The sequence below is a fragment of the Numenius arquata genome, chromosome 6 (genome assembly GCF_964106895.1).
Source record: "Numenius arquata chromosome 6, bNumArq3.hap1.1, whole genome shotgun sequence".
Classification (NCBI taxonomy): domain Eukaryota; kingdom Metazoa; phylum Chordata; class Aves; order Charadriiformes; family Scolopacidae; genus Numenius; species Numenius arquata.
Window position 1 is genome coordinate 41,134,262 of NC_133581.1, and position 21,108 is coordinate 41,155,369.

The 21,108-nt window shown below is 59.2% G+C and overlaps 1 protein-coding gene across 2 annotated transcripts in view; it reads right to left on the reverse strand.

Annotated features, from left to right (window-relative positions):
* DGKZ (diacylglycerol kinase zeta) overlaps positions 1-20,786 on the reverse strand; it is a 44,792-nt gene extending 24,006 nt beyond the window's left edge. The window contains exon 1 of one of the 2 annotated variants that reach the window (XM_074148435.1): positions 20,599-20,786. In XM_074148435.1, the coding sequence (XP_074004536.1) occupies positions 20,599-20,786 (188 nt within the window). Of the gene's footprint in view, positions 1-42; positions 834-20,598 lie in introns of those variants that run through there. The other variant, XM_074148434.1, reaches the window with a different exon arrangement.
* Positions 20,787-21,108: the final 322 nt, after the last annotated feature.

Sequence of the window (21,108 nt, forward strand, 5' to 3'; positions counted from 1 at the left end):
TCTGCACCCGGCCTCCCTGCCCTGAGCCATCGCCATACATACAGCAGCCGGGGGCTCCAGCCGTCCGGTGCGGTGCGGCAGCCGAGCTCCGGTCCCAGGCACTCGGAGAGGGTGGCAGAGGGGTGGCCGGCTGCAGCCGCCCCCGTGCAGTGCTGGGCCAGCAGCCGCAGGTGGCCAGAGGGGAGCACCCCGGGCCGGGGGCCATCGCTGGAGCGGCGGCGCTGGCTGAGTCGGCGGTAGCGGCCCGGCAAGCCATAGGTGGCTCGGCCATACATGAACTCGGTGGGCAGGCGGTGGGAGGAGGCACGTCGCAGGCAGCGGGGTCGCCGCAACAGCAGCCCAGCCTGGAGTGGCCGCAGCCGGGGCAGCATGGCTAGCCACCTCTCCTCGGCCCGCCGCTCGCCCCGGCCCCGCTCGGCTCCCACCACCGCACCGCCACCGCTATCCTCCGGAGACTCGGATCTGGAGCTGTCGGTGTGGGGTGCCCCATCCCCTTGCTCTCCGGTGGGGATGAGGCTGGCCAGGAGGACGGAGGGACCCAGCAGGTGGGCATCGATGGCTCGCCCCCGGCCCCCGCGCTTCGTCTGGACGGCAAACCTGGGGCTGAGGCAGGGCGGCGTGGTGCTGGAGCGGCGGCGGGGAGCGGGGCGGTGGGGCAGGCCCAGGCAGGAGAGGGCTGGCAGCGGGGCACCCGAGCCCCGGCGGCGCTGGGCCAGCGAGGCGGAGGGTAGCCCAGCCTGGGAGCGCCGCCTGGCCTTGCCTGTGGGCACGGCCACCGCGCTGGCACGCCGCGTCCCCTTCCTCCCAAAGTGCCGCCTAAAAAAGGTTTCCATCGCACCCAGATGGTGGCTGTTAACACAGAGACCAGGAATTAAATAGGGTCCACCATGAGTCCCCAGACTAGGCAGCGAGGGGCAAGGGGATGAGGGGACAGAGGAGGACAGAGGGTGGGGGACATGGCGACACACATGGCAGGGCTGGGACCCGCTTGCTGGGCAGACGCGCTTCTGGGGCTCCCGCTCCCCACAGCTCCCCCGTTCCTTGAGTTTCAAGGCTCAGCCCAGGGTGCTGTGATGGCAGGGCAGGTGTCACCACCCGGCCGGGAACCTCTGCAGCCCCTGCTCACTGCCGTGGGGACCAGCAGAGCCCCTGCCCTGCACCCCGAGGTGCCGACCAGCCCTGATGACTACCCCCACCACTCTCCTGGAGTTGGTCCACCTGGCTTCCCCATGGGAACCACTCTGGCTAAGCACCAACCCCACCAAATTTGCAGCAAATTGAAACTAAGCCCTTGTGAATCCTAAAGAAGAAACCTGACCAGGTAAGTAGAAGCAGGGCAGGCAGACTTGGCGAGAGCTGGCTGGGAGAGCTGGAGGCTGGGAGAGCTGGAGTAGAGCAGAGGAGAGCTAGGAAAATCATCCCATCTGTCCTGCCCAAAACTTCCCTCTCCTGGTGGAGAGAGCCTTATTGGGGCTCTCAAGCTTTCCCTGCCCAGCCCTTGAAGCTTGACAGGCTGCCTGGACATTGCAGCAGTCCGTGGAAAGCCCTGGGCCACAGGTGGAAGGTGCTGCAGCAGTTTCAGTGCTGGTGGCTTGGCATGCAAGGGCTGGAGTGGAAGGGACTGAATCTGGCTAGCCCCAGTGCTCCCCTCCTCCAGAGCTAGTGCTTTGCTTCCCACCTTCCAGCCACTGCCTCTCTTCAGCCGCTAAATAGAGAGGATTTCTTCAAGGGCAACTCAAAAAAACCACCAAGACCCACAGTTTGATAGAAGCAAACTTCTGGCTCTCCAATCGCGCCCAAGGCAGAGGATCACGGCAGGCTGCAGGCACGCACAAGCCACCACCATCAATCTCAACAATTTCCATGCTCTACCCATCATGAGGGTACGGGCACACCACTCACCACTTCACTAAGGTTAGCACTAAGGAAGCACTTGTCAGAAGCTTCCCTTTTTGTTTTGGGATATGTATGTATGATGGGACGTGGGTGTTATTTTCTGAACCGTGAACTGGAGCTTTCACATAGTTCTTGTACCACAAGCAACCAGTCAGGCTGCACCTCTGTTTCTTTTGGAGGAGTACAAAGCTGAGTACATATTTTTGGAGGTCAGGCTTGGTTCAGTCTCCTCCAGCCTGGTACGCAAGAAAGACAGCTCTTTAGTTTCTACAGTCTTGTTCCCATGTCTGTACTCAGTAATGTAGCACAAGGAGGGAAGGAAGGACAGCGATGTCCTCCAGAGGAATCTGCAGTTCAGAGAGCCAAGGGCAGCTAAAGCCTGGTTGAACTGAAAGCAAATACAAAGCGCCACCTCCTCAGAGGAATTTCTCAGGTCCCACCACAGTGAGCAATGCAGGTACACCCACTGCCACCTCGTCACCAGCAGGTTAACTATCACACCACCAAGGCCCCGTGCAGATCCGTGGAGGACAAAAGCAGGTTTTGCTGATCATGCTGCTTCCAGCCCATCCCAACCCTGCAGTACTCCATTCCTGTTCCTTCTCCCCATCGTCCTCAGGATGACGCACGGTAAACTGTATCATCACCAACAGGTGCTATAAATTGTCTGAACAAATAAAACACTAAAACAAAAACCACAAGAGAGAACACTGCCTGGGTATGACATGCTCAGCAGACCCTTCTTGGCCAGCTTTAACTGCTGGGGGAGACATACTGTCCAACTACATCCCGGATGAGCTGAATGGATGCTCCCTCCTGCCCCAGATATTCTACTAGTGTGAAGCTGCTGCACTGCTTGCTGAGCTGCTGCTGCGGGCAGGAAGATCTCTCAACACAGCTTCCTTCCTTTTTGCACCACAGTCTCGTGAGGAAATCTGCTAGAACAACCTTGGCTTGACATTTATGTTTGGGTACTGGCTGATTATGGTCCTTTTTATCTTCAGGGCTGTCTGCAAGTGGCACATGGACTCACGCTCAGGCCACCAGTGGTGAAGGTTATTACCAGGCAACCATCTGGCAGCCCACAACAGCACCACGTGGCAGGTCAGATATGACGGTGAAGATATCCCCATCTCTCGCAACTTACTTCCAATCTGAGCTCCAAATGGTGTTTCACAGGTGTTGAGAGCTGCCGCTGGCGGAGTAGATGGACAGCCTGCCAGGGGTGCCCAGGGTTGATGTGCACAAGCAGAGTTGCGTGCAGAGCACCCAGAGAGGAGCTAAGCCCTGGAAGCCCCTGGCCTAACACCAACACATTTCTGGGATCTCCACCGTTTGTTGCTGAGACAAGATGGAGAAGAAGGGGTGCCTGCAGCTGCTCTGCAGACTACATTGCTCAGCTCAGTTAGGTAAGGAGGCTGGATGGAGGCTGCCTGGCATTTGCAGGGTGGGAGGGAAAGGAAGTTCTGCCGCACGCACTAGGATATCAACTCTACTTACAAGCAGCTTTGCACTATCATTTCAATCTCCTTCTGTGAATGAGGAAGGAGTCAGCAGCTCTGGTCTGCTCATGATCTGCAGTCAGAGCTCTTGGGAGGGTTTTTTTTCCCCTAGCCAGACCCTTCAGAGCTCCTCAGCTTCCTATACTCCCTGCTTGGCACTGGTGGGCAGAGATGCTGCTGAAGCAGGAACATGTCCTGGAGCATGGGCAGCAGCAGTGCTGCCCTCGAGAGCCAGGAGAGGAGAGGGCTGCTGCAGGAAGGTCTCCGGGCACTCAGTGTCTAAGGACAGAGCTAACCTTGGTGGCAGGACCTAAATGCCCTACAAAAGTCAAGCAGGGAAAAAAGAGGAAAAACTTGCATCTTGTAACTTCAGTGGACACAGAGCTTGTGGATCAGCTGATATGGAGGACCCTGCTCTCTGGACAGCCAGCAGCCATCCCTCCTGCAGTGGTAATAGCTCCAAAACCAGACAGGCTGACTCCTAGGGCTAAACATGCAGTGTCCCTCAAGGCATAGGCTCTACCCACGTCAGGAGGAGCTTCTGGATATTGCGCTCCATTATTCTGCTTTGCTTCATGAGCCTCAAGCAAACCCCCATGCACCATACTGAACAGGTCCTCTGTGCCCTTAGACATGTACAAGGATGTTGTGTCATACGCCTGCTCGGCCCTTCCTCTACGTTATGATTCCCTCTGTCCCTCCAGCAGCCTGGTCTACTCCTGCCAGCACCCAGAAGCAAGAGAGAGCCCAGGTTACCTTCGTACTGTACCAAACCTGGCACCCCTCTCGTGGCACCAAGGGTGGCAAGAGGACCCTTCTGCAGGACACTGCTGCCAGCACAAGGCACAAGCTTTGAGCCCTGGAGAAGTCTGGACTTGAAAAACACCATCAGCTCCTCCCGACCTTTCAGCAAACCTCCAGTTAGTCGACTGGAAAGCATTTTTTCCAACCACGGGGCTACAGCAAGGGAAACGAGTCTGAGAGCTTTGCCCTGCTCCGTGACGAACGCCCTTCCTGACGGCAGCTGGCTGCGTCCCTGTGTCCCAGCTTGCTGCGGGTGCTGGGGAGCCGCGGTGGCACCAGAGCTGGCAGTGTGCAAGCAGCAGCCCGGTTCACTTTACAAGCTGTCTTCCCCTGCCAAGGACGCTTGACTTGCACAGGTCAACCGCGGGGAAAGTGTAAGTGTTATTAATAGCAAGCCCTGCGTGACACCAACATCTCCTGGGCTTCTGCCTCTCTGTCTCCTCCCTGCCAGGACACCAGAGGGACCAAGGGAGAAGAGCCTGGGAGCTCATCCAGGGAGCTGCAGCTCATCCCCGCCCCGCTGACATACCGCCGCTTGCCTTCAGCCTTGGTTTCCATCACAAGCTCGCACCCTGCCGTCCCTTCAGTGCTCTGATACTCACTCTTCCCATGTACACTGCCATCCCTGATGAGATCCTGTCCCCGCTCCCCCTTCCTGCCCGCAGGCATCAGGCACAGACCTCTCCTCTCCCTCAGGCTCCCTGGCCAGCCCCCCAGAGCAACTGGCATGGATGAGGTCGGCTGTGGAAGGTGTTCCCATGCCAGATGGGGAAAGGAGCACGCTGGTCAAGAGGTGGTGCAGCCCTCAGGGCTTTGGTTGCAGTGAGGTGAGCAGCAACTGGCAAGTTCCCAAACTCTACGCAGTTTGTTTCTCCCCAAAAATCTCTCCATGCAAATAAAACAGAGTCGGGAGCTCCCTGTGCTGGGGGGAGACACAGCACCCTCCAGCATGATCAAGGAGATGCGGCTCCCCCCTCACCCTAGCACAGGGGTAAGGAGGTCCCATCCAAACCATGAGTCTTTCAAAGCATGGTGAGGGGGTGAGCTATGGGCCATGCTCATCTTCTATTTTAGGATTCATTCATTTGATCTACTGCAACAAGTGCCACTGCCTACACAGGCCACAGCACCTTGCTCTCAGACTCCCAAGCTGCAAGAGTATGGCGTTCCCAGGGCAAACTGCGGCCAAGGACATTCTCAGTTGTACTGTCACCCTCATACCGCGGAGGAGGAAAATACTCCTGCAACCTTAAGGTTGCCCCTCCAGGCGGCAGAAGGCACTTTCTGGTCCTTGCAGGACACTCAGACGTGAACAGGTCCCCAAGGTTGATCCAGAGGACTTCAGACCTCCCTCCTAGTGAGAAAGCAAGGCAAAGGCTTAGAAACCGGCTGGTGGTCACACAGGCAGCTGCAGAGGACCTCCTCCCAGCCCTGACGTCTCTGCACGTGCAGACCCAGCACCCCTCTCTGCAGGGAGCTGCGTAGAGGCCCCTGCCAGGGCTACCGGGCTTGGGCAGCAAGAGCAAGGCACCCCTGGCAACATCTCAGGGCTTTGCCAACTTGCTCAGAAGCTTGTCAGTGTTACTGGGCACTTTGGTTGACCAACCTGAAGGCCCCAGGACTGCATTGCTTCACAAGGGACTGGCAGCAACGTCAGTTTGGCCTCTATACCCATCTTGCACATGGCCGAGCAAGAGCACAACTTGCAGCCTCCTATTCCCACACGTACACACCTCTGCTCCACAGCATCACAGCAGTGCCAGCGTGTGGACCTGATGCAAACGCCCTGACACACCCCAGACACGAAAGGCTAATGGGATCCCTGCACAAGATGACCAGAAGCAAAACTCGCCCACGAGGTTTATTTCAGGGAACAGGAACCTCAGGACACATCCCAGGCTGGCAGCGACAGCTCACCATCACCAGTTCAGCATCACTTCTGACTGTGGGTGCCCCAGGCAGATCACCACGCCGGGGATGAGACGTGGCCACTAACTTTAACCTCACACCATTTTCAGGGTTTTCACACTTCGTTGGGAGCTGGGGATGCCACAGGGAGGAGGGGGACAGATGCAGGGACAGGCACCAGCATCTCCTTGCAGGGGGTTGTAGGCAAGGCAAAAGAAACAAAACACTGTGGCTTTGCAGCTTGTCATGGGAAGCTTCTCCAAGGGGCAAAGCCAAGTGGAAGGAACTGCCCAAGGCCATGCAGTGTCCCCATCACGGTCCCTACCCACTGGCCCTGCCTTGCCCAAGGCAAGGCAAAGGGATCAGCCACCCTCCTGCCTGGCCCTTCACAACAAAATGCTCTCAAGTTTGGCTTGCTGGGAGAACCGGGGCTGGGAACAGAACGGCCTGAGTTTTTTTTACAGTTTCTAGCAAAACACCACATCTTTCTGGTGGCAGTTCCATCCCACCTCTCCCGAAGCTCTGCATGATGCCCTGGTGCAACCTCCCCTTCACCACCTTCTCAGGGCAAACCTGAGATGTGCTTTAAGGCTCATCTGCCAGACTAGCTCAGACCCTCCACTTACGCTTCGTAAAGTTAAGAGTTTGCCAGCCCTGAGGCCCAGAGTAATGTTCCCATTACAACAATGTGATTTCCTTCCCAAGATCCATGGAAGACAGTGTTTTGTCTTAATTTAAACCCAAGGCGTCTCCTTGGAGGCTTCTGGGCTGACTCCGGGCTTTCATATCCCTTGACAACTTTCCACCATCATAACATTATGAAGTTAATTTGCCACTACAGTAAATAATCTGCCTCCTGGTTATCAAGAAACCCGACAGCCCTGATTTAAACAATCTGTCTCTGTGTTTGGCTGGGGAGCCCAACGGCAAGACTGACGGCCTCAGGCAGGGAATGAATCCGGGATGAAACACAAAGGGTGAGCAACCACCACCAGCGTGCTGGGGCCGAGGCAGAGCAGGGGTCGGGGGAGAGGCCGGCCATGCAGTTTCTATTTTGGTCCCATCAGCAGGACCAGCGACGCAGGCTGGGAAGGACTTTGAGAGTTTCTTCTCTCCCTCTGAGCTCCCTTTGCAGAGCGACACGCACGAAGCAAAGAGGCGGGGGGGGCTCACCAGGGCGCCCCGGCAATTTGGGTGCCCAGCCTGTGGTTTCTGTAGCGGATTCCCACTGTCCTCCCCAGGGCTGGTCCCCTCCTTCAGTACACACAGCTCTGCGTCTCCCGTTGAGGAGGGACTCGAGGGATGTGCTGTTTAAAGGGAGGTCGGTCCCACAGCCCAGCCGTCTGATCCGAACTCCCCGAGCAGCCCTGGATTTTTCCCGCTGCAGCCCCAGGGAGGAGGTGATGAACCTGGCGTAAAGATAAAGCTGCAGCGCGGCAGATGCAGAGCACAGGCAGTGATTCCCAGGGCTGGGAAGTCTTTGGACCTTCCAAAGGCACGCAAAGACCTTTGCAACTCCCAGAGCAAAGCCAAGAGAGCCTCAGGCGCTCAGCTACAGGCGCTGATAACAGAAAGATGGGAGCCACATGCCTCCCTCCAGCCCATGGCAGGGGTCAGGAAGGGCATCCCACAGTTCCCCGCAGAAGCAGGGTGCCTTGCTGCCACCAGCACCAGGGGAGATGCCTGGAGCCCACAAGTCTGTCCTGCCTCCCTAAACTACCCCAGGGCAAAGCGGCCGGGGCCCAGGTGTCCTGGTACAGGGTGGCTCCCCGTGCCGCCATCCTCTGCCACCCGCAGTTTCCCGCTGCCATCCCCATGCCACATAGGACACAGCCAGTGCCGTAACAGGCAGCAGACTGGGTGGCTGGAAACACACCTCCGGCAGAGAAACACCCTACCCTCCTTCCAAAGGGGAAACAACAGCCAGCCAGCTGTCACCCAGTGCCGCAGCAGCCGTGTCTCACAGCCCTGAGAACGGCTCGTAGCCCTGTGGGCTCGCTCCAGCCTCTGGCAGCAAACTCAGCTCAGAGGGAGCAAGGCTGAGGGTCTCGGGGATGACTCCGGGGTCTGCTTCTCCCTGCCTTAACCCAACGGGGTGGGACCCAGTACCCGGTCAGAACCATACCCACGAACTACAGACTGGCTCCCCCGGCCCCCTCCCATCCCCCACCCGGCACGAACAAAAGCAGAGAAACGTGGGGGGCAGAGGAAGAAGAGGAGGAGGAGGAGAGAAGGGGAAGAGCGTGGGGAGAAGCCCCCGTGACCTGATCTGGAGCGGCGCGGGGGTCCCTGCAGGTGCTGAGCGGGTGGCGGTGGCCGGGCAGCAGCGGCGGCGGGCCAGCCCTCCCCAACCAAGTCCTAGTTTGGAGAGCGAGCCAGCGCTCGGCTTCTCCCTCCGCCTCCTCCCCGCGCTGCAAACCCTGACAGCGCTCGTTAAAATAACCAACTGCACTTCCTCTCCGAGCAGCCCCCGGCCGGAGGCGCATGCACCAGAGGGGGCCCAGAAAGAGAGGGGTCCCCCCCCACCCCCCGGCACCCAGCTGCCTTCCGAGCACCCAGCTGCGGCGAGGGGATGCCGCTGCTTCAGCTTCGGAGCAGCAACAGGAGGATAAGGGGAGGAACCTGCCAAGGAGGCGATTCTCTCCTGCCTCCTTGGGACCTCCATAAAGACCCAAGGGTTTGCACGGCTGATGAGAGCCGAGCCGCCTGCCATGGAGAGCCTGCGTTTGTGCACAGGAGGCAACTTGCTCCTGAGTTACAGTGTGTGGTCTGGGCAGGTTCCATAGATGTCTCAGGAGCTTTTCACCTCCCCTTGTAGCTGCAAAGCCCCCATGGGACCTCCGGCAGCCAGGCTGGGGACCTCCCCGTCATGCTTCGCCGCTATCCGGGTCCCTCAGCCGTCCCCAGGGACCTGCTCCTGGCCAAAACACAACCCAGCTCCCTTTTGGGGCTAGAAAACCCGCTTTGGCCTTTGCAGAGAGTGGTCGCGCTGAAGGCCAGCTCGCCCCACCATGCCTGCAAGGCGTGAGTCACCAGTTATTGTTATTTTGGTCATTTACCCGGCGATGGGAGCCGATGGCCTTGCAGGCGGCCGTAGTGAGTCAGCACGGGTGGCCGCAGCTGGGACCTCGTCCTTTCACACCCTGCCTCCTCCTGCCTGCCCCTTCCCCTCGCCTGCATGTCACGGCTAAAATTAGACGGGGAGATCTTCTTCTCCGTGTGTAGGAGCGTGCGTGCCTCTGGACCGTGCCCAGTGTTCCTTGGGGCCTGGAGAGAGACTACAGTAAAACGACCGTAACAAAACGTCAGGGGAGGTTGCTGCCAGCACGGCGAAAGCGACGGCGGCCAGCTGCCTTCCCCGATGGGCGTCTTGAAAGCAGTTCACAGGAAACCATTAAGCAGAGGGGAGCCAGGCCCAAAGGCTGAGCTACCGCCATCACTGCCGCCTTGTGTCACGGCAGAAGGAGCCAGTGGCCTTTGCAAAGCAGCAGGAGCCGGGGGTGGGTGAGGACACGTGAGCAAACCTCTTCACCACCAAAGCTGCTGCAGGGCTTGCCTTCGGTCCTTTTCTCACAGTGCCAGAGGGGAAGGGAAGCTGGAGGTGCCCGTGGTAGGCAGGAGATATTCACTCCCTGCTCAGCCCTCTCTCCCCTCAAACCTGGCAGCTGCTGAAGGATGGAGGGCTCTGTCCCTTTCCCTACACAGGGTACCTGTCCTTTGGACTTCTCTTCCCACTGCCAGGAAAGGGCCAGTTGCCTCTAGCAGCTGAGCAGGTCCCAGCATCCTCACAGCCCCACAGCGGCCACGGTGCTGTCTGTGACCACAGGAGGAGGAGAGGCTGCAGAAGGGCCCCTAGGAACAGTCCCCAGTCCATCACTGTTAGCACCCACTTTCTGAGACTGGCAGGATGTTTTATCAGAGAGAAAATTAAAATCATGCTACAACTAGCCACCCATTCAGAGCAAAGATAACCGATAAGAGATACGTGCAGTTCCTCCCCAGTCCCATCTCCCACCAAGACAGCTTCTCTCCAACTGCCCTGTGCCCACCCTGCTCTCCCTGTCCCCCGTGGCCTATGCACAGCGGAGACCCCCGCTGACGCCACCTCCTGCTCCTTACCCCCACCATAGTCCCACCTCCCTCTCCTGGGAGTCCTGGGCCAGCAGGACCCGGACTTGCAAACGGAAAGAGCCCGGAGCTGGCCCCAAAATCCCTTCCATATCAAACGGGCCAGCAAGAGACCAGGTCACTGGTTCTCCAAGTCCCTTTCCCTGGAGGCAGTGGGAGCAGGAAGCTCAAGAGCCCTCTCCTGAAGCCAGCCAGGCAAACCTTTCTGCTGCCGTCCTCTTCCTTCCCTGTGTGACGTACCAAGCCCTCACCCTGCAAACATGCACACAGGCGAAGGGGCGGCGAGGGAGACCTTTGCCTACCCGGGCTGCTGTCACAGGTTTCAGTCTGCTGCGTTCAAGCAGAAACCACTGCTCTGAGCCGAGAGGCTCCCCAGCCCCACGCAGCCCTGAGCAAGGCTTTCCACGGCGAGGAGAGCCTGGTCCCACGCACCTGAAACCACAAGTGGCAGCCCCCGCAGGTGTCTGCAAGGGGACAACTGCTCAGCATCCCCGAGAAACCCAGTCCCCAGTGACCTTCCCCCCCAACAAAGCCTGAGGCTAAGACAGGAAAGACACATTTCTGCATCCCAAGCCTTCATCGTGACCCCGTGACTAAGCAAAGCACATGCCGACTTGCCACCCGAAAGGCATTTGTTGGTTTAACTGTGACCCTGTTACTGATACTGAGTCTAATCTTTGGTTTCACTTTTCCCCCTCGTGGCAGCGAGCTACTGAGTCTTCTTTTTCCCCCCCGCCTCACGTCAAAATTAAAAGTGACTCCTTTTAGCACTGTTAAATCTATCACTTCTTGGTTTTGCTAAATGTCAGTTTGTCCCTCTGCTACAAATGGGAAGGCAGGAGGAGAAGTTGATTTTTTTTTTTCTTCCCTCCTCCACTGTTTTTATTCTAAATGCTCTCAGCATATCTGCTCTGATGTGCTTCCTTTTCTTCTCTCGCCCTAACATCCCCAGCCTCACCAATGGGCTCTTTTCTCCCACCATCCTTCAGAGAGGAGACCCCAGGGGAAGAGGCACTGCCGATGCAGAGAGTAGACCACCGTCCTCCTTCCCAGCGTGGGCTAACACTTCACCACAGAACGGGAGCGCAGGGCTACCCCACTCTGCTCCCCGAGTTTCTCTGTTCCCACTACCGCAGGGTGGCACCGGGTGCTTTGGAGACCACCAGAGCTGGGGGAGCAGCCCAGGCTCCAGGTGCAGAGGTTGGGTGGTTGCCGATGTGCGGCTCCGAGTGCCACCAGGACACACAATCCCGTGTGGCGGCGAGCTGGCTAACGGCTGCCTCGGCTGGAGGTCTGCCTCTGAGCATCAGCCAGCCCTGCGGCAGCAGCTGACACGTCTGAGCCAGCAAGCTCACCGGCCACTTCACCCATGGCAGCACAAAAAAGGCTCCTCGCAGATGCTTTGCAAAAAGGCCTCCCTTGCGGAAGAGAGGAAAGCAAAACCAGGAACGAGGAGACAAGGCCAGTGACCCCGCAGGGAGGACACGCCACAGCACACAGCTGAAGCAAGCCCCAGGGAAAGGGCCAGAGCTGCACAGCAGAGCGCCAAAGAGCGACCGTGCCCTCTGGTGTTCAACGCACAGCACTTTGGGTCTCTCCAAAACCCATCCGCCTCAACCTGCAGAGCACTAACCGGCCACGCTGCCCCGTGCCCCTAACACCTCCAACCACAGGACCGCCAAGCAGTGCTGTGACACAAGACTTTTGTGCCTACAAGGTTGGGCAAGCTGGAGACCAAGCAGGAAACTCAGAAAGGCCCAGGATGCCCTACCTCCATGTTTCCTCAGGTACACTCATGAGCCCCCAACACCACGGCTAGCCAAGCATCATGGTTTCAGCTGGGATAGAGTTGACTTTCTTCCTAGCAGCTTATACAGTGCTACACTTTAGGTTTGGAGTGGGAATACTGTTGATAGCACGCTAATATTTTTGGTTGTTGCTGAGCAGTCAAGGTCTTTTCTGCTCCTCATGCTGTCCCACCAGCGAGTAGGCTGGGAGCACACAAGTGTTAGGAGGGAACACTAGCGAGACAGCTGACCCCAACTGACAAAAGGGATAGTCCATGCCATGTCACATCATGCTCAGTACATAAAGCTGGGGAAAGAAGGAGAAGCAGAGGATGTTTGGAGTTATGACGTTTTGTCCTCCCAAGTGACCATTAGATGTGATGGAGCCCTGCTTCCCCGGAGATGGCTGAACACCTGCCTGCCAATGGGAAGTAGCGAGTGAATCTCTTGTTTTCTTTTGCTTGCATGCACAGCTTTTTCTTTACTTATTAAACTGTCTTTATCTCAACCCACGAGTGCTCTTGCTTTTACTCTCCTGATTCTCTTCCCCATCCCGCTGTGGAGGGAGGGAGTGAGCGGCTGTGTGGTCCCAGCTGCTGGCTGGGTTTAAACCACGACACCTAGGTATCAGCTCTCACACAGCAACTACACCCCAGCAATCCTGACTGCCTCCCAGGCCCTGGTTTTCCATCATGTCTGGCAACCCCAGCCCTACTGAACTTCAGGCTGCTTCGGCCATTTGGCTAAACCATCCTCTTGGCGTTGTCATCTTAGCTCTTCAAAGTGCTCAGCATGCACAGGGACTAGGTGCTACAGCCCTCATGCCCACAATGGCTGGAAGATGGAGGGGGAAGACCTCAACTGACCTTCACCGCAAACACCAGCAAAACGGGTGCTACCACGTTAGCCGATGACTGTCCGGCAGCAAACCTTCTAGAACAAGGTTAGTAACACACAGGCAGCAGGCAGGCAGCCAGGCTTTTGGCGGCCTTGGTTAGTGCAGATGAAAAGAGGGTGATGCGGGGCAAGACGTGGGTGGGAGGGAGGAGAGCTCTCGAGCAGAAACGTTGAGGCAGCTGCTGCGACTGTACAGCCTGTGCAAGCCAACAAAAATACCACGTACTTATACACCGCCGGCCAGTGCTTTATCCTCCTGGATCCCCATCGGCCGGGCTGGCTGCCCTGGAGACAAGGGAAGACACCTTTGTGGGGCAGGTAGAGTCTAGGGACACAAAGAGAGTGGTCAGCAAGCCCTCCCCATAGACACGCCTGGCTGCCCAGCACATGGCACCGTTCTCCCTCTCCACAGATTTGCTTCCCCAGTGCCATCCCTTCACCCCACACACGCTCCCCACAGCCTTGGTGTTTGCAGACCCCAGAGGCCCCAATGGCACCTGTACCACCACCCCTGCTGTCAGCCATGGAGGTCAATGCAGGCAGCGAGCCCATGGAGCTGGGGTCAGCAAGGCCATTTCTCCCTTCGGAGCCAGTCAGGGAACATCAAGCACGACACTCCAGCTACTGGGATGCTAACCCACACCCGTCCAGAGCAACCTCCAACCAACACAGCCTAAGGGTGCCCAGACCCTGCACCTCCACAGCTCAGGGACCGGGACCAGGCTGGCACAGAGAGGGAGCCCTGCTTTCCTCCCTTCTCCCCTGCGCCAGCCCGGCTCCAGGCAGCCTCCACCTCAGCCACTGCTGAGCCTGGGCATGGATTTGAATTTCAAATAAATCATGAAGGCACTCGCCAAGCCTTGCACGGAGGAGCATTGTTTGGGCAGGGCAGCTGCCTGCTCCCAAAACCTCTGGCCCCTGCACACGGGCACCGAGCCCTGGGAGCCCCGAGCCACCGCCAGCCAGTGGCCGGGGAGCAAAGCTCTTGGTGACCCAGCGCAGAGGGGGAGCACCTTCCTTGGGAACCCTCCGACACCCGCCCCCCACCACATCTGCTTCCTCCGGTTGTTCAAACGACAAGAAAACTTGTGGGCGGGTGGGTGAGGATGTTGTTTGAGCCCAGGCCGGGGGGTCCTCACCTCTGCTGGAGCATCCCCTGGCCCCAGGCCAACCCATAGCCCAGCCAGGAGCCAGGTGCCTCCGACCATGCACCCCAGCAGCTCTCGCAGGACAGGAGCCCCGCCGCCTCTTAATCCCGCCATCTGCCAGCCTCCGACGGGTGCAAAATCCATGTAGAAAACATCTCTCTCCCCCTCTCTTCCCTCCCCCCCCCCCCGCCACATTTCAGCGGCGGTGGCTGCCGGGCGCCTGCCACCAGAGTGCCCCATGCCATGTCCGCTTGCGTGGTGACCTCGGGCTTGGGCGGTAAGAGGCTTAGCACTGGATCCGAGTGGCTCTTGGCCAGGGCCGGGGCAGCAAGGCAGGACGAGATACAAATAATCTGATTGAGAGGGAACTTTCACACAGAGGGGCTGGCACGTGGCCGGGGGGGTACGGCCCCCTGCTCCCTCTCCGGGCTGGCTACGGGCTGTGTCCGGAGGCTGGGAGCTTAGGAAGAGGCTCCAAGATCTCTTAGGTGCTTCTGCCCCATGACTCTCCGTCCTCATCCCGCCAGCGTGCCCTGCCCTGGAGAGGAGGGGGGACCCCCCCCCCAAGCCAGGGGGGAGCAAGCAGGAAGGAGTCCCCCCCAGCTCGCCGGCTCCACACCTGGGCTGCCAACGGTAAGCGAGGGACGGGCTGTTCCGGCACCCACGTTTCCTGTGGGAGCCGAGCTGCGCCAAAACGAGGGGAAAACCCTCTGCAACGAGCCTCTTCGTTAGCTCCCCTGACTTCCTGGGACAGCCAGCCAGCGGGGACACGTGACTTTCTGCAAAGCCACAGCGTGTTTCGGAGCGTGGACTGCTCCCACCCCGCAGAGAGCCGAGCTGCAGCTGGCGAGCAGAGCCAGGGAAGGGGCAAACACACAGCTTTTTTTCCCTGCCAGTCCCGGGTGGGATTTTCTCATGCCTCTCTGGCTGGGAGCCCCCGCCGTGAGGCTGGGACCAGGTGGCTAGAGGCCACCACAAGCCAGCATCCTGCCGCAATGCCCATGAGGGGGACTGAAGGCATCTCCCACTGACTCGGGGCACGTGGGGGACGGGGTGGCAGCTGAAGGTTGGAGGACCTCTGGCCAAACCTCTGCCCCCCAGAGAGGGGCTTCCCACACCAGTGCCACGTACCTAGCACCCTGCACCTGCACCTTGGGCAGCATCCTCCCAGTGCCCCACAGAGGTCCCCAGCTCCCACCGGTCCCTGCCAGCTCTCCTCTGAGACAGGGGATTCTTAGCTCATTTCCCCAGGCCCTGAACTACTGGGAAAGGCTGACAGCCATGAGACGGGCAAAGCTCAGGCAGGCTGTTCCCAGGCGCGGGAGCAACGGCTGCAGGTAGAAACTGGAACTGGCAGCCTAACCCAGACAGCACAACCTGCCTGGCAGGCAGGGCTGGGGCAGGAGGCCCATTAACTCCTGCTGGGATGGCAGGGACTGGGAAGAGGTCCTCTCAGTTAATCCCTGGTGTGATGAGGAAGAGTTTCCCCCAGGGGCAGAGCTCACAGTTAACTACAAAGTTAACACCCCCAGGTATCAACCCCTAAACCACAGGCAGAAGGAGAAGAGCGCTGGGTCTAACACATATGTCACACATACCGGAAGACTCCATCCCCCCTGGGCACTGGCCTGGCCAGCACAGCCTCATCGCTTGCCTTGGCAGAGCTGTACCCACCATCTGACGTCCTGATGGGGAGGAGAAGAAAGCCTCCCAGCTCCCAAAGAGAGACCGCAGCTACTGCCAGGCCTGCAAGTGGCAACAGAAACACAGGGTATGATTTTTGTAATACTGGAGAGCTGGCCCAGGGAAAGCTCCCGGACTCGGGATTGCAAAGACAGAGGCACTGATTCCCTCAGAGTCTGGTGCCAGCTCAAGAACCAGCAGGACAGGTTTCCTCTATTTCCACACCTTGTCCATGTCCCCGAGTAGGTCCTGCACCAAAGTCCCTACCTCTAAAAGTCTCTGGCAGAAGCAGTTCACCTCCTGCCAGCCGCTGCCTCTTCCAAAAATGATGGTTTAGAGGCCCAAGGGTCAAGGAGCCTCAGCCTGCAGCCATAGCTCTGCTCCCGAGCTCAGCATCTCAAAAGCTAGTCCCCGTTTACGGAAGCCAGCAGGCAAGTGAACGCGTGGCTGAAAGCTAACTCAGGAGCTTCAGCTCACGGAGGCACCTGGGAGAAAGAAACCAGAGCTCCACTGAGAGCGGAGCTGGAAGTTATATTTAGAGGGCTTTGCCAAGTCTCTGGGGAGACTGTCTGCTCCCCAGGCATGACACCACGATGAGAGAAGGAAATCCTACACTGCATCCCCCACTGCCCTCCGGAGCTCAGGTTGCCTTCCACGAGAGCATCCCCCCTATCCCAGGGGGCTGGCCTCAACCTACAAGCATCTGCTCTTACTCCTCAAGAGGATTCATGCAATCAAACAGCCCCCAAACTCCCCCACCTGGCAATATCCATGGCTCTGCCTCTCCCCTCTCAACATTGTCTCCTTGCAATGACCCATGCCTGCTCCCAGTGTCCTCTCCCTACTCCTCTGCTGCCTTTCTCTCTTCCTATCATTTTTGTTCAAAGGAGGGAAGAGGTCCCTTGTCTTCCCTCCTCTCAGCCCCTTGAGGAGATTACAGGGTTTCCTGGAAGGGATGCTCCAACTCCTAAGCAGATTAGAGGTCCTGCCACCCTCTCCAGTGCAGCTGCAGGGCACTGCTCTGATTTCAGGAGGGCAGCAGAGCCACCAGCGGGTGCCCAGGGCTGGAGAGACAGGGCAGATGGCAAGCAGGGACCATGCTAGAGAAGCCCCTAGCCTCTGGGAGCTGCCGGGACCACCCCCCACCTCTGATCCTTCCCTGCCCCATCCCAACAGCCCCAACGGGAGGCTGTGTGGCTGCCCAGCGTGCCCAATGCTTCTCTGCTTCTCTTTTATTTTATTGCTGTTTTTTTACCCTGGCAAGATCAAAAGTCCCTGAGCCACCCCACGAGAGGTCAGGTCCGGAGCAGAGAGCGCAGAGCAAACACAGCAGCGGGAGCAGCTCTCCCAGCACATCCCACCTGCCCTGCAAACAAGCCCGGGTGTCACTGCAGGGGACAGCTGGGGACTCCCACGGGTGTCGCTGGCCCGGGGCCCAGCTAATGCCACCCGTCACCTGCGAGCTGGATGGGGAGCAGACGGTGGAAGGTTTCAGAGCCAGAGGCATGCAAAAGCTGCACCCGCGGAGGAGGAGGATGATTGCTCAACCTTGCTGGCAGCAAGGTGTGTTGTGAAAAAGCCTGTCCCGAGGTAAGCGCTGCTCTCAGCCTGCCAGCACGCAGATTGCAAACTTCAGGCTCCTCACCACCATCTGCCTGCCAAGGGCCAGGGGCTTACCCCACCGCACAGCCCCTCTACCTCAGCGTGTTCTTGAGGAAAGCAAACCCAAAGCCCTGCGCCCTGGCTGGACCCTCTCACCGGCCAAGGGCCAGCAGGTTGGAGGGGACACGGTGGTGCCCTCCTGCACAGCAGGGATGAGGAAGGCTGGGCAACTGTCCCACCGGCACATCTCCCCCAGCTTTCACACAGGCACGAGCATCAAGCTGAAAGAAAGACAGTGACAAGCGACGTCCCAGAAAGACGTAGGCGGGTGCTCGGCTCAGTTTCTCGAATGCCGTTTACCCACATGCCGTGCCACCCACAGACCTTCCCCAGGGCAATGGCAGGCGCCCCCGGGCACGTGTGCAGGCTCCAGCACTGGGCCTGCCAAAGGACCACAGCCAAAAACTTCATCCCACGTTCTCTGCAGGGCAACTGCCCACCAGCTGCCCCGATGGCAGCTACACTCCCTGCTAACACTACCGCAGCAGACCCAGCCATCACACCTATCTCCTCTGAAGGGAGATGTCTTAAAGACCCTAAAGCCCATGAAGAAGATGCATTGCAGCATCCCACCCCTCCGGCACTGGGGAGAGCAAGAAAGGGGCTTCGTCCCAGCACTCACAGTCCCTCCCTAAGTTCCCCATGGAAAAGGTAAACCGTTCACTCACAGTGCAAGAAATGGGGCACCTAGGAAGGAAATTTAATCCTAACCACCTATTATCTGATCAGCCCCAATCTCTTTATCAGCCCAATTAAAAGAATTACCCATCCGTGGCCCGGATGCACGTATTGTGCACTTGTCTCCGTCAGCTCTGGAGCCAATTACTCCACCCTCCTTTAAGGCAATTACAAGGTACAGAAATAAGCGCGCTTGTAAAACACAGGGGACTAACATACCGCTGGAGGCCAGAGCTTGGGAGCTCACCCTTCTATTGCTTCAAATCCCCTCGGGGCTCACGTCCTCTGAGGACAAGGTAGACTCTCTTGCCATTTTGTGGACCTGTCCCCCTTGCCTGGCCACAGCTGTGCCTCCCCATGTCAATGTAGCCAGAGCCCAGCAGCATGTGTCCACCTCAAGAGACCTCTCTACTTGAAGCCAGGGCTCTCCAGAGACTCACCACTGCTAGTGGGCAAGCTCCTGCCCATTGCCTAAGTTTCCTCTAGACCTGCTTCCCAGCCACAAACGCTCTGGCTGAAGTCCAGAATCAAAAGGCGTACAAATTTCCTCACTGATGGCTGTTGGAAAGCATTTTTGGGGTAGGAGCTGGCTGTACTTCTCACCAAAAGAAAGTGCAGTGAAGCCTTCCCCCACAATTTCCTTGGAGGAGGTGGAACTTCACATCACCCTCGGCTCCGACACTCAGGTGGGCACAAATTCAGCAGCATGCAGCCAGTTATCCTGCACAGCTTCCCACCAAGCTCACCTCCCACGGATACATGTGGGAGCCCCTTCCTTCTCGGAGGCCCATGGGAATCTCTCCTTACTCTCCCCCGCAGCTCCAGGTGCTGCATTCATCACTCAGAGCTGGAGGAAACCAGGTCCACTGTCAGCAGAAGAAGAGCAAGAGAAGCATCCACGCACCAAACAACCCGATGGGCATTTCCAGTCATCCCAGCGGGTGCCACCCGCTCCAGCTCAGTGCCCGTCCCACTTTACCTCTCTCCTACACGCCTGTGCTGCAGAAGGTTGTTCACACGTGGAGAACATCCCCTCAGTGTAGGCTTTGATGTACTTTGCAGGAACGGCAGCCTGAACCCCTGGGAGCCAGAAAGAGATGCCACGCAGTATTGACTAGAGGCCAAAGACTGCCAGGAGCTCCGGGCAGCCACTGCACCAGCTCTGAAACCAGAGCAGAGTAGAGCACTGCTCCATGGTGGGGTGACCTTGCAAGGCCTCCGTTCCCAGCTATAGCTTGGCTGTGGAGGTTGAAATTGGGGCCTTTGCTCTCCATCCAGCACCTGCGACACTACCTGGGAGCACTGCATCCTGCTTTGCCCCCTCCCTGCCATACACCAAAAATCCTGACGAGCTGTAGCAAGTTCAGCAGAAGGCCACCAAGTCGGTTGGGGGCAGGAGCTATCAGACACGGGAGAGGGTGAGATAACAGGGGTGGTTTGGCCTGCAGAAGACACTGTTAAGGGGGAATATTACTGCCATCTTCAGCTACCTGATGGGAAAGTACAGAGAAGATTGAGCCAGATGCTGCCCAGAGGTGCACAGTGACAACCTAAGAGACAAGAGGCAGAGGCTGCAACAAAGGAAACTCTGAACAGATATCAGGGGAAAAAAAAACAACCCAGGAGCTGAAGCATGAGAGCAGGTGCCCGGGGAGGCTGTGCAGTCTCCACCCCGGTGACACTCAAAACTCGACATCAGCAGCCTGATCAAATTTGGCCCTGCTTCGAGGCGGCAGGGTGGACCAGGTGACCTCCAGAGGTCCCTTCAGACCTCAGCTACCCAATGTTTTTCACACCTCCAGACAGCAGGGGCACCCCTTTGCTTACGCGGGCCAATAATTCCCCCAAATCCCAGGAGGCCAACAAGGCAAGGCTGTGGGGATGTGCAAGGAGCCTGGCCGACTCCGGGGAAGAAGCGAGCGAAGCTGGGATCCCAGCAGCTGGAAGCTGGGATCCCAACGGGCAGCACAGGACCGGCAGAGCCATCGCCCCGGCACTGCAGGACGGCCAGTCTCGCAGCCAAAGCCCGGGACGGGTGTGCGGGGATGGAAACGGATCCTCCAGAGACGAGGCTCTGCCTTCTCCCGGGAGGAGAGCGGACAATGCTTCCCAACTTCCCACCGCTCCTGTCCAGAGCTCCAAGGGAGGAAAACGCAAACTCACCCCCCTCCCACCACGTCCCCCCCCATCCATCCACCCCCACACCATGCCCCGCATCCCTCAGCGGTCGCGCTCAGCCGGTTGCCGACTTTATAACCGGGGTCACCCCCCCCTTGGCGGGGCCTGGCATGGCGGGTTCGGGACGCGGCGGCTGCTGACAGCTGCCCAGCGGCGGGAGGCTCCCCTCGGGCGGGGGCGAAGCGGAGGCTCCGCAGCCTCCCTTCAGGATGCTCCAGCCGCCCGTGGCAAGCCCTTGCCCCGGGGAACCGGCCTCCTCCACCTCCCCCCTGCCGCCGCCAGGTGCCGGGGCAGGCGCTGCCCGGAGCCCGCCCGCCCGGTGCTCACCTGCGCCCGAATAGCTTGAGGCCGGTGAAGCGCTTGTTGCTGTGCCGGCGGCCCAGCGGAGGCGGCGGCGGCGGCGGTCCCCCCTCGGGCTCGGCGCCGCCCGACGCCCCGGTGGCGGCGGCGGAGGAAGAGGAGGAGGAGGAGGCGGAGGGCGAGCCGCCGGGCGGCGGGGGCTGCGCCGCCTCCATGGCCGGGCTCGGGGCTCGGCGCCGCCGTTTACCGCCGCCCCGCACCAGGGGAGGGGACCAGGGGCGGGCGGGAGGGCGGCGCGACCGGCCCGGGGCTCCCTCCCCGCCGGGACCGGCAGGAAGTGCGGCCGCGCACCGGTGGCCCCGGAGGCCTCGGCCGGGCCGCCAGCGCCCCCTGCCGCCGCCCGAGCCCTGCGGTGAGCGACGGCGAGCCCGGCCCCGTGGCCCGGTGCCCGGCGCTGCCGGCTCAGGAAGCCGAGTGTCAGCCCCGCCGCTCGGGAAGAGGCTCGGCGGCAGAAGCGGAGCCTCCCCTCCACCTCCT